At 53.4% G+C, this 11,711-nt stretch overlaps 1 protein-coding gene across 3 annotated transcripts in view; it reads right to left on the bottom strand.

The window, feature by feature from the left end:
* Positions 1 to 11,705, bottom strand: part of LOC112549927 — a 14,705-nt gene extending 3,000 nt beyond the window's left edge. Inside the window, exons 1-3 of one of the 3 annotated variants that reach the window (XR_003093562.1) lie at positions 8,733 to 9,608; positions 8,161 to 8,336; positions 4,631 to 7,113 (exon numbers count right to left, since the gene is read on the bottom strand). Coding sequence is in view for 2 of the 3 variants with exons in the window: in XM_025201525.1 (XP_025057310.1) it covers positions 8,271 to 8,336; positions 8,733 to 9,608 (942 nt within the window). In the remaining variant the exon portion in view is untranslated. Of the gene's footprint in view, positions 1 to 4,630; positions 8,337 to 8,732; positions 10,520 to 10,961 lie in introns of those variants that run through there. The other 2 variants (XM_025201524.1, XM_025201525.1) reach the window with 2 other exon arrangements.
* Positions 11,706 to 11,711: the final 6 nt, after the last annotated feature.

Raw genomic sequence — 11,711 nt, 5'->3', positions numbered from 1 at the left:
CTGCGAAGCGCCGGCTCTCCTCAGCCCGCGCGGAGCTCGTCCCTGCGCGCGCCGCTCTCCCGCGCCTCCCCGCACGGATCGCCCCAGCTCGGACCTGCGGCGCCCGGGGCCGGGGACCTCCTTTCCGGGGAGCAGGGGCGGGAGAAGCGCGGGGAGCTCCGGCGTTGCTCGCCACCAGGGCGGTTAGTCAACGCAGAGCAGAGGGAAGGTTGTGCCCGAGACCCGCTGAGTCCGCCGGTGCTTTGCCGGAAGGCTGGCTGAAGGACTCCGCGGCAAAACACCCGGGGAGAATGGGTGCTCAGTGGGTGCAAACTAGACGTGGCGGTGCTGCCGTCGCAAGTCCCACCGCCAGGAAGCGACGGACGAGCTCTGCTGCCCGCCGCAAGCAAGGTCCAGGGCCGCGTTGTGTCGCTCGCCGGGTCCGCACTGTACACGTGGGGGAGGCGCGGCCAGGGAAGAAGGCACCTGGGAGCCCTTCAGCCGCCCCTGCCCGGGCATCCTCTGCTCTGGGATCACTGCTCATCTCCCAAACCTCGGGCGTCTTCCCAGAACCGCCAGCTCTTTGTGCTCCGGGTTGTCTCCACGCTATTCTTACTCTGCCTCCCTCGGGAGTTTTATTCCCCAGATGTACCGTGGGCTAGGTATTCTGGCCTCAGGTCAGCGGACGTTTTTGGAAGCTTGAGCTCTCAGGACCTTGCAGGGCTAGAAATGGGAACTTTGGTATGGTTAATGATGCGGTTGCACCTGTGGAGGTGAGCCTCAGTGGTTTGTTTTCCAGCCCCTGCCCCAGAGAATTCATAATTTATTTAAGATCATCTGTGGATACAAGAAGCACTCCTAGATCCCTGTTATTCCTTAGGAGGTTGTGAGGTATGGGTCTGTAAAATGTCCAGATCTGCAGTATGTGCTAAAGACATTTTAGGTCATTTTGGAGGGCTTAATGTCTCCCTTCAAGCTTAATAACTCCTGGTACAGTTGGCTAAGTGCTACTTAAGGCACATGGCATCACATGGGGAAAGATACAAGACATAGTCCCGCTGTGATTTCTGTTTTTCTCTAATTCTCTAAAACGTTGGTAAAGCAGTTCTTTAAATGTTTAAAATTGTGGTTATTTACATGGCTTTGTAGAGTTGGAAGAGAATATAGGACCTTGCGCGTGATGGCTATGTGGGTACGTAGTTGGTATATATTGATACAGTCGAAAACATGCAGTTAGTTATGCAGCCTGTGTTATCTTGGGGTAAAGGGGTTAAGAAGCTCCAGTGCCATGCTATGGTAGGAAAAGAGGTAAAACCGCTCCCATGGTAACTGCATAAGTAAGGTGATAAGACTTTTTTAGATAATGATGTTAAGGTGTAGTGTACAGCTGCTCGGCTGGGGATATTCAAAGACATTAACAGTCTTTGTAGGTCTATGGTATGTGTGTGTGTGGGGCAAGGGGGGGGTTCTGTCCATCCCCTCCTCTCCCTTCCTGCAGGTGTTCTCAGTCAAGTGTCTTCATGCTGGTGATGACCCATGTTATATTCCCTATTTATAACAGGAGCCAATATAGTACCTAAAAGTATTGCAATCTTAAGACTATGCACCCAAAATAAAAATAAGAAAGAGCAGAAGTTAAGAACGCTGCAGTAGCATTAACTCAGTGATGCTGCCCAAAGGTACACAGGGGACAAGCTTTACATGGTGTCAGGAGGAAAGCTACTTCCCTGGGACAAAAAGAGAGTGAATTGCCATTCTAGGAGTTTCTTGTAGAATTGGAAAGGCTCTTCTACAGGAAGAGTAGATCACTTCCAAACAGGAAGATCTCTCTCCCCTACACTAACTTGGATCACCAGTATCCCGCAGCTTCCCAATAGCTGGCACAGGGGCAAGCTGTCAGGGAGCCTGTGGAGAACCTGCGGGCAGTCCAAATGTGCTCAGCCTCTGAACAGACCCAGATCAGCCCAGTCTGTTCAAGAGTGGGGGGTGTAATCCCCAAGGCTGAAACTGTCCTGCTGGCAAGGTTTGTACCCTGAACAAACACGCACCCAGGCTGTGCATAGGGGCATTTCTCTGCAGCTCAGCCAGCGCTGCTGCCAGGCCCGCTAGCTGTGCTACCAAGCCTTACACCCTGTGCACCCCTCCAGACTGACCCAGAGGAGTGCGCAGAGTGGGGCAGTCTCTCATCATGGGTGGCAACATCCTGGGGCTCTAGACAGTTCAAACCTCAGGAGACTACCCCCTGCCTGTTGTACTGATCAGCTGATGGGAGGGGTAGGAGGCATTCTCTCATGGCTAGAACCATCCCAGGCCTCTGGGATGGTTCGAGCTAGGGCACATCTCCCTCCTGCTGGGTACACAGCTCCAGGTGACCCCAGAGCTGTACACAGCCTAGGGGGATTTTCCCTCCTAGACCAGGGTGGTTCTAGCTGTGATCCCTGTCTGTTTAGATAGCAGCAGGGGAGTTCTGGTGCCCCAGGGACACCATAACACCTCTGCACCCTGCCCTACTTGAGGGGGCATGAAGTGCAAGGAGTGAGAAGAGTAGTTCTCCTCACTACTGCCAGCCCAAGGGAGCTTATCCTGGCAGCTGCTGAAAATCAGCAGCCAACTGCCCATTGACAGCCTGTCCCTTTCCCCAGCAGGGGAAAGCCAGGCTGTCAGTCACTGGTCTCCCCTAAGGGCAGGGGTGACCCAAGAAGCAGCACTTCAGAGCAGTGTTTCTCAACCCGTGGGTCGTGACCCAAAAGTGGGTTGCAAGAATATATGAAAGGGTCACAAACAAACTTTAAAAATGGATTCTCCTTTAAAGGAGGAAAACGTGGGAAATGAAACCAGGGCTTTTCTCTTGCAGGCAGGCAGAGTTCCAGCTTGTGAAGGGCTGCTTGGGGCCCCCCATGCCCTTCCCTGCACCCCACAGACTGGGGGCTGGGGCCTGGGGACAGCGGTCAGGAGTGAGGAGCATTGGGTCAGGACTGGCCATTGATGTTACAGATGGGTCCTGGTACAAAAAAGGTTGAGAGCCACTGCTCTAGAGCCCCCTAGCTGGAGAGCTTGCCTGTGTAACTCCAGTCAAGGGGCTGGTACGTTTGTAAGCTCTAGTGCCGATCTGTTTATCCAGCCATAAGAATCCCACAGAAAATCTTAGCTCTGGAAACAGACTCTGGTCCATAGGAATAGGTTGGCATATCTGTCTTGCAAAAAATTAAAACTTTAATTGAGCAGCCTCTGCTTTCAAATATTTTTTGCCCAGAGAATTGGGGCGTGGAGCGAGTTATTGTAAGCTGAAGACAGTTTCTATCTTCTTCTTTCATGTGGCTGTAGGAGCAAGAGCTATCAGTTTCTATAAAGCTGTATCACAAAGGAGCAGTCCATTTGTTTATGCTGAAGTGGATGTATCTTAGTGATAGGAAAAGATTTTTAAAAATAAACTCTTAAGAGATTTTAGACTATGTACACTGCAGGGCAAAACAGCAAAAATCCTAAACTCCCAGGATAGCTTCTTTTTTATTACTCTCTAGTTTCCCTAGCTCCTGATGTTAAGGCAGTGAAATGCAGGAATATTTTTATTTTTGATGGCTTACTGAAGGTTTCCCTTGTGCAGAAATTCCCAGCAGCAACCTGAAAGCAGCAGCCTCTGTGCCTGCTGGGCCTTTGCTCAGGGAGAATGTGCATGACAAGGGAACAGGGCTTCATTAAGCTAAAAATCAGATGTTACTGAGCATTCATAGACTCATTATATCACTGGTGTATAACTTTATATCCTATCTAATTCAGAAGACAAGATGCTCTGGGGTAAGGATTCCTTAAATGATGATTTTTTAGCCTGGAAGCCATGATCCCTTCAAGTAGCTATCAGAGATCACCATTTCCCTACCTTTCCCATATTGCTAAATGGGAAGAAATCCCAGCTAGAGTGACAGGGATGTTTTCCCCTGGAAAACGTGGTGGTGAGTGGAATACCAGTTTAGAAAAGACTGAAGACAGTATACTACCTTAGATATGAGCTCTTGAAGTTCCCTGAATGACCCTGAATTCTCAGTGGAATCATTGTATTATTTTTCCCACTCAGGTTTGCAAAATTACTGAAAGATTCTTACTTATGCTATAAAGGAAAAGGCCACCTGGGTGTAGAAACTAAACATGAAAAATACTGGAGCAAAAACTGAACCGGCCATAAAACTGTTAGTGTAAAAGTTAGGGCTTTTCTGATGGAAACTGCTTTACAAGCCTAACTGTAGTGGCCTCTATACTGCATGAGTTTGTCTATAAGACCCTAGGCAGACAAAGTTCTTTGGGTAAATCCGATATCTTATATTAAACTAGCTAAATAGTTGGAAAAATAATTGAGATGCTTCCTCAGCCTGATGAAGAGTTTTTAAACCCAAAAGCTGGCTAAGACATTTTTTCCAACTATTTAGTTGGTCTAATAAAAGATATCAGATTTACCCACCTGAAGAACCTTGTCTGCCGATGTCCTTAGACCAACACGGCTACAACCTACACCTCTATAGGAACCTAGCAGAGAATTGTTATTGGTTACAGAGTTGCTGTAAACTGGAATTAATTGACTTAAGGCAGTCAAGGAAAACTTGTGCGGAAGTATGAGTGCGTCTTGGGGTGATGCTGCAGTTGGGGCGGGGGTGGGGGGGTGGGGGGAAGCAGAGACCATATGGCCATCAATTTCCAAGTGAAGGATGCTTCGGTCAGTCTTGAGTTGTCCTTTCATGTTATTGTGGCCCCCTTTATTTTGCTTCATTCTTCCTTCAATGTCTCTTGTGCAAATGCAGGAAATCTCATCTGCTCGATAGCATATCCTCAGCCTGTGCCTAGATTCACGCTAATTGAATTGTAGTAAAAGAGCTTCTACTAGGAGAAAGCTGCTAGTGCTGCTGATGGTCCCATGATAGGATTGAGAGCTGCACAGAGCAACACTAATAAGGATATTGCTGAGAGTGGCACTGTGTTAAAAGGTGTTTCTGAAGAAACAATGGCTAAAGCTCCTTTCACCTCCATGCAATTATTACTTTCACCTTTATTCACACGCAGGGATTGTTCATCCTAGAACTTTCAGGAGGAGGAGGAAAACCCCTGGCAGTGTTATACTGGGTAATTTTATGTCTAATGCAGTAAGAAACCAAAGGGAAATGACTCACTTTGATTGACTGGGAAATAGCTACTTTAATATAAAAAGTATAAATTGAATATATTCCTGCAAATGGAAAATGCCTTATTGTCAGTGGGCTGGGACTTAAAAGGACAGGAATTAAATTCCTAGCTCTTGTCAGAGTTTTTGAGTGACTGATTTTGAGCAAATCAGTCTTCCTGTACTTCTGTCTTTCTATCTTAAATAGGAGAATGGTACTCTTTTCTTTATCTGTCTGATCTCTAAAGACTATAAACTCTTTGGGGCAGAGGCTGTCTCTTACTAAATATCAGTACAATACCTAAGCATGGGATCCCATCTCAGATAGGGTATCTGGGTGCTGCAGTAATACAAATAACATTTGTTTAAGGCTGTTGTAATGTTTCATCTTTTCATAATTAATCGCTCAGGGCACATAATATCTGAGCAAAGAATGGCAGGATCAAAAAACGGGACACTTCAGGAAGCAACTTTCTGACTCTGTACTGCTTACTTCTTACCTAAAAGCACACCCAAATAGTTTTGAGGAACTGAGCCCTGATCCATTTTGCTGAGGTTCTTTCCTTCCACTGGAACCGTGATCCAAAGAGGCTTGTTGAATAAGCAGGCTCTGTTTTCCATTACTGTGACAGGGAAAAAGTCTGACTATTGGGAATTACCAATGGTTTTGTGTCTTCAAATAAATCCAGAAGAACTCTTAAGTTGAGTACATCAGCATTCATTTCCTAAAGTTTCCTACCTGTGGTGGATGCTCCATTATAGATTATCAGCCAGAGCTTTTTTTGTTGTCATATCATCTAGGCTTACTTGGAGCAGGTAAAAAAGCCATAAGCCACCTTTGCCCTGCCTGCCACTCCCACTGGTGATGGCAATGATGGGGAAGGTTGTCTAGTGTAGAAAGATACAGGTGCAAATTACTGTATAGGAAGAAGCATTGTCAAGACAAGAGGAAGGTGGGAGTTATATCTGGAGGCAGAAGATGATCCTATGTGCTAGCAGGAGCTGGTTTGTTTCAGAAGCCTGCAGGCCTTTTGTGCACCAGAACTACTTTCTGGTTCCCCCCTGTGCCTGTATCATACTTTGATCCCACACAGTAGTCACTCGGTGCAGCAATGTCTGGAGCCTCCAGCTCTCCAGTAGCACCATGGGTGGTGGGATCTGCATTCTGTGGATATAGTGGAGCGTAGTATTACTCTTGTCCAGGGCATTATGACATTGGGTTACTGAATCTTTTCTGAAAGCTGCTTGCCACTGGGAGTGATGCCTATCTCAGCTAGTTATTTGGATGCCTGCTCACACATCAAAGTGTCCAAATGATTGCTGTTTAACACTGGAGCTATCCTGTTGGCTCAGCTATCACCACCTACCTTCTCTAATGCTGATGCAGGCCTAAGCTGTTTAGAGCAGGAGATAGCTTTGTACGTACTTGGGCATGCAGCACGTTGCACAATGGAGCCTGTTCCCTGACTGGGGTCTCAAGATACTACGTCAACACCAAAACGAGTAAGTGGATTTAGAATCACTTTTTGCTGACACTAGCCAGAGGATGAATGGATACCTACCTACTGACAAACAGCAGGGATTGAAGTACAAAGCAAATATACGCCTATCGATAATGGGCTTATGAAGTCCTGGCCCTACTGAACTAATGGGAGATTGCCATTGATTTGGAGGAACCAGGGTTCCAGGCCAGGTGTTTTATTCATATTGTGCTGTACTGGGAGAGAAATCAAAATCACTGTATTTTTGTTCCAGTGAGAGACAGAATAGCATTTTTCTTTGCCTGTTAGCATCTGTCGGGCGGTCTGTTGCTTTGATTTGTTTGTGGAGAGTGTGGTGAAAGCTCCTAGGCCAGTGAACACCCGTTGATCTCTGAGCTGATGCCCCTTCACTCTTCCTGCAATCCTCGGCTGTCCGGGACAGCTCCCAGCAAGACCAGCAGAGCAGCAGCCGACTGTCAGGAGTCAGAGTTGCAATGCAGACCCGTTCTTACAGATTAGAGGAAAGTTGGGTACCAGTGTTAGAGCTGCTTTCAAACAGAAATAATTGGAGCGAGGGGCTTGGAAACAGCCCGAGCCCTACTCGCTGGACGAAATGTTTTCCCCTTTTGGACACCCTTTGCCCAGCTATTTCACTGCCTCCTGGGTGCCTTCAAGAGGCATTTCCTTACTCCGGAGAGGCTTTCCCAGTACAGCTTGTGTGACACTGTTGTGTCTCGTCTAACCTCCGTGCCGCTGCTGGGGTAAACTGGAGGACCCTTCTGTAGAGCCCGGACTAACGGGGGCTGGAGGCAGGGGACCGGCACCGGCTGACTGCCACGGGCATCCCCGGAAGGAAGAGGATCCGCCCTGGCCCTTCCCTGCCTTGGGGGCTCATCGGGGGAAGCTCATTCAGACTGAATCCCTCGGGCGGGTAGATGCACATAGCCAAAGCAGGGACGAGCACTTAGCAAGGGGTCCGTCCGCCAGCCCCCGGCATCTCCGTGCACGCAGCTTGCGGGCCCGCTGCGAGCCACCCCGCTGCGGGGAAAGGGCTGCGGGGATGCGCCGGCCGCACCGAGCAGCACAGATGCGCACCACGAGGACCCCACGCCACGCAGCAAATCCAGATTCCTGACCTTTGTATCCCTTTCTTCTCGTGGTCCCTTCTCGTGGCCGGTGATTTCGTGATGCTACCGCTCGAAATAGCGCTCGGGAAAGAGCTCGGGGCTCTCCCTCCCAAAGGGGAGTGGGAAGGTAAACACCAGGCCCCAGAGCCTCAGCCCTCCCAGCTTACCCAGTACCCGCCTTGTCACCCCAGATCCCCTCAGTCAAGCACCACCTCCTTGCCTTTCGCCGGGAAGGAAGGAAGGAAGGAAGGGATTTCCATTGCCTGGCTGGAGCCCCGCAGCCAGCCCAGCCGTTTGCCCCCTACACAGTCCTCGTGCTACATGACAGACAAGCTGGCGGTGGGTCTCCTCCCACTACGGGGCTTTAACTGGGAGCTCCCCCAGGTGCACGTTGCTTACTCGCCACATTGCACACACAGCTACTCACCTCGGCCAGACTTGGGGCTGGTCCCAACTGGTGCTGAAGGCTTTCCCTGCAGTGAATCGGGGCGGGGGGAGAGGGGACACTGCTCGGCGTCACCTTTCCAGCCCCAAATGTCATTCACGCCCTGGTTTAAGCGTCCCCGTCCACTGGCAGCGGGAGCGGGATGCGCTGCGATTAGCCTGTGCTGGGACAAGGGGAGCAGCGCTGAGCAGGGGACGCCGCCCCGGGCCCTCGGCTCGTCCCTGGCTCTCGGAAACCAGGTGGACGCGATGTCGCTGGGATCCGGCAACACATCAACGCTTGGTGTTTATCGGAGACTAGCAGGGATCCGCTTACACGTGGCACTTGTACCTGAAGGTGGCTTCCCGGCTCACCTCTACCCTCCGCTGCTGAGGGACCCCTGCTACTTTCAGATCTAGGATCTTTTATTTTCTGCGACCCTTCAGCCCCTGATCGATCCCCGTGTTAGACAGGCTGGAAGGGCTCGGGGAACCCCAAACTCAATGGATGACCCCTCGTTTTGTCCCTGCAGCTTGGGTGAAAAAGGAAAAGAAAAAAGCCAAGCCATAGGTTACCCGTATCGGGCTGTTGTTCCGTAAATGCAGTGACCAAAACGTGCCCAAGGAACAAGGTGCCGGCTTGTCTGCCTCGGCCTGCGCGCACGGGAGGTGGCTGGTCCCGTGCCCAGAACTGCCCATTGCTCGGAGCTGGGAGCTGGCACACGGCCTGTGCGGCAGAGATGGCAGCTCAGGACAAAGGAGGAGGAGGGAGGCTGGGGGTGTCAGCTGCTTCAGGGGAATTCTAGTATGAAGAAACAGGTTGATTGCCAATACCCCCAATACCCGTGTGTGCCAGCCATGGACCTGTGCAGCCCGATACCAGTGAGTGCCAGCCATGGACACGTGCACCCCGATACCAGTGTGTGCCAGCCATGGACACGTACAGCCCGATACCAGTGAGTGCCAGCCATGGACACGTGCACCCCGATACCAGTGTGTGCCAGCCATGGACACGTACAGCCCGATACCAGTGAGTGCCAGCCATGGACACGTGCACCCCGATACCAGTGTGTGCCAGCCATGGACACGTACAGCCCGATACCAGTGAGTGCCAGCCATGGACACGTGCACCCCGATACCAGTGTGTGCCAGCCATGGACACGTACAGCCCGATACCAGTGAGTGCCAGCCATGGACACGTGCACCCCGATACCAGTGTGTGCCAGCCATGGACACGTACAGCCCGATACCAGTGAGTGCCAGCCATGGACACGTGCACCCCGATACCAGTGTGTGCCAGCCATGGACACGTACAGCCCGATACCAGTGAGTGCCAGCCATGGACACGTGCACCCCGATACCAGTGTGTGCCAGCCATGGACACGTACAGCCCGATACCAGTGAGTGCCAGCCATGGACACGTGCACCCCAGTACCAGTGAGTGCCAGCCATGTGCAATGGTCATGGCCATGTCCACCCCGCAGGAAGTGTGGGGCATGACCCTAATGCGAAATCTACAGGTACGAAAAGCGAAGCACGCCCCGCAGGCGGCACTTCCCCAGCCCCGGGGCTGATTGCTGTTTGAGTGCAGACCTTGGGCTTGGCGCTGTGCAGAATATGGAGAACACAGGCCTGCTCCAAGGTGCTCGCGGTCCAAATGAGGGCACACGGATGCCCGCCCCGAGACCCTTGTCCACGGGGCTTTGCAGAGGCAGCACGCCAACGGAAACGTACTCCAGCTGCTGTGGGATTTTGCCTCCAGCCGTTAAGCCCGCTCGGACACCACGGTGATGGCCACGGCCTGGCTGTATCAGCTTTCCCGGGAGCGGAGGGGCGGGGCGGCGAGCGGAGACGCCGGGTCCCCGGGCCCCGCACCGGGCGCTCACTGCACCGGGCTGGAGTCGGGCGGACCGTGGGGCCGGGCAGCGCTCGGAGCTCGGGGCGGGGGGGCTGCGCTTGTCGGGAGGACTCCGGCCGAAAGCTTCCTGGGAGGGGAGTGCGCTTCTGGGAGGAAGGGGCTTCGTGGAGGGGGAAACGCGCTGGAGGAGCGGGGCTTACTTTGTGCGCACACTTGCCTAATGCCTGTTCCCTCCACCTTGTTTCCTAGTCAATCATCAGCCGTCAATTGCGGCCGGGACGGGCTCCAGCCTTTCTCGTGCACTCATCTGCCTGCTGGATGAGCACTTCTTTTGTCGCCGACGGCCAGGCCACCTCCTGCCTTCGCCCCACGCGGAGTCCGGCCCAGGGGAGTGCAGCATGCGGATCAATGGCAGGATGCGGCCCTGGACCTCGGCGGCCCGGACTCCCTGCTGGGAAGCAGCAGTAAAACGGCAGCCCTCAGAGGAGGACACCAGTCCCGGGCCCTGCGGTGGGGAGAGGACAAGTGGCAGGTATTCCCGAGAAAACGCCCGTCGTGCCCGGTTTGTAGGCGACGCCCTGCGAGCTACCTGGGCTGGGTATTCGTGCTAATCACAGCATTTTGCTTTAATGCCGTGGCTGGATGGACAAGGATCCTTTCCAAGGAAGCTTGCAGGTCCATTTAGTGGGAAAACGTGTAAAAACCCAACCCCTAAGGTTTAATGTCACCAGTGCAGCACTGAAGTGCCCCCTGTGTAAACGGAGAGAAAGCCCGCTGCTCGCCTGCCCTGCCTCTGCAGTGTGTTGGGCGGCGGCAGCCAGGCGCTGTTTGCTGTCCGATGCCTCTTTTAAAAGGAAAGACACATGGGCTCGTGCCATCCAGGAGCTGGGAAGGAAGCAGACGGCTGTCCCGGCGGAGGCAGGAGCGGGGGCCCTGTCGCTGCCTACCAGGTAACGCAGATCCCCGAGGGAGCAAACACCAGCGCAGAAGAGCAAGGACACCGCAGCGCCAAACGCACTTGGCTCCTTGACTTTGGCAAGTGCAAGTGCAAGTGCGGGGCGGGGCGGGGAGCGCCCTGGGCGCGGGGAGGACTCGCCGCGGGATCCCGCGACGTGGAGGAAGCGGTGGGCGAGAGGGTGGGAGAAAGGGGCTGGCTGGGGCCGGGCCAGGGTGCCCCTGCCTGGAGGAAATGGCGAGGGGCTTCCTTCCCCCGGGGCAGAGCCACGGCTGGAGAGCTCCGGGAGCGGCGCCTGGCCCGGCAGCACCGATCTGCACGGGGCTCCCAGGCCGCGCGCGGCCCCTTCCACGCGAGGCCGGGGCGCGGGAGGGCAGGGGCGGGGCCGGGGGCTTTTAATCAGCGTTTCAAGCCGTGGCCGGAGAGCGAGAGACCCCCCTCCTCAGCAAGTCACCGAAGTGGAAGTAATCGCTCTTTTCTCCTCTCGCATTTGTCCTTTCCTGTTTCATTCGCCGCTTGAGAAATGGCTCGAGAGCAGCCCCCCGCTTCACCTCCCCTCTCCCCCGCCTGACTCAGCAGCTCGCGGGAGCGAGAGAGGAAAGGGGCCTCCAGGTCACAACCTCCCCGGTCTTCAAAGCGCGGCCGCTTCCCGCAGCTGTCACAGCTCGCACTGCCCGGCTCCCCACAAGGTCAGCGAGGAAATAAACAGCGGGGCCCGGGCGGGGGGGTCGGCCCTTCTCAG

Source organism: Alligator sinensis, unplaced genomic scaffold (genome assembly GCF_000455745.1).
Source record: "Alligator sinensis unplaced genomic scaffold, ASM45574v1 scaffold570_1, whole genome shotgun sequence".
NCBI lineage: Eukaryota > Metazoa > Chordata > Crocodylia > Alligatoridae > Alligator > Alligator sinensis.
Note: the sequence above shows the minus strand (reverse complement) of the source record. Positions and strands in the feature narration are given on the sequence as shown.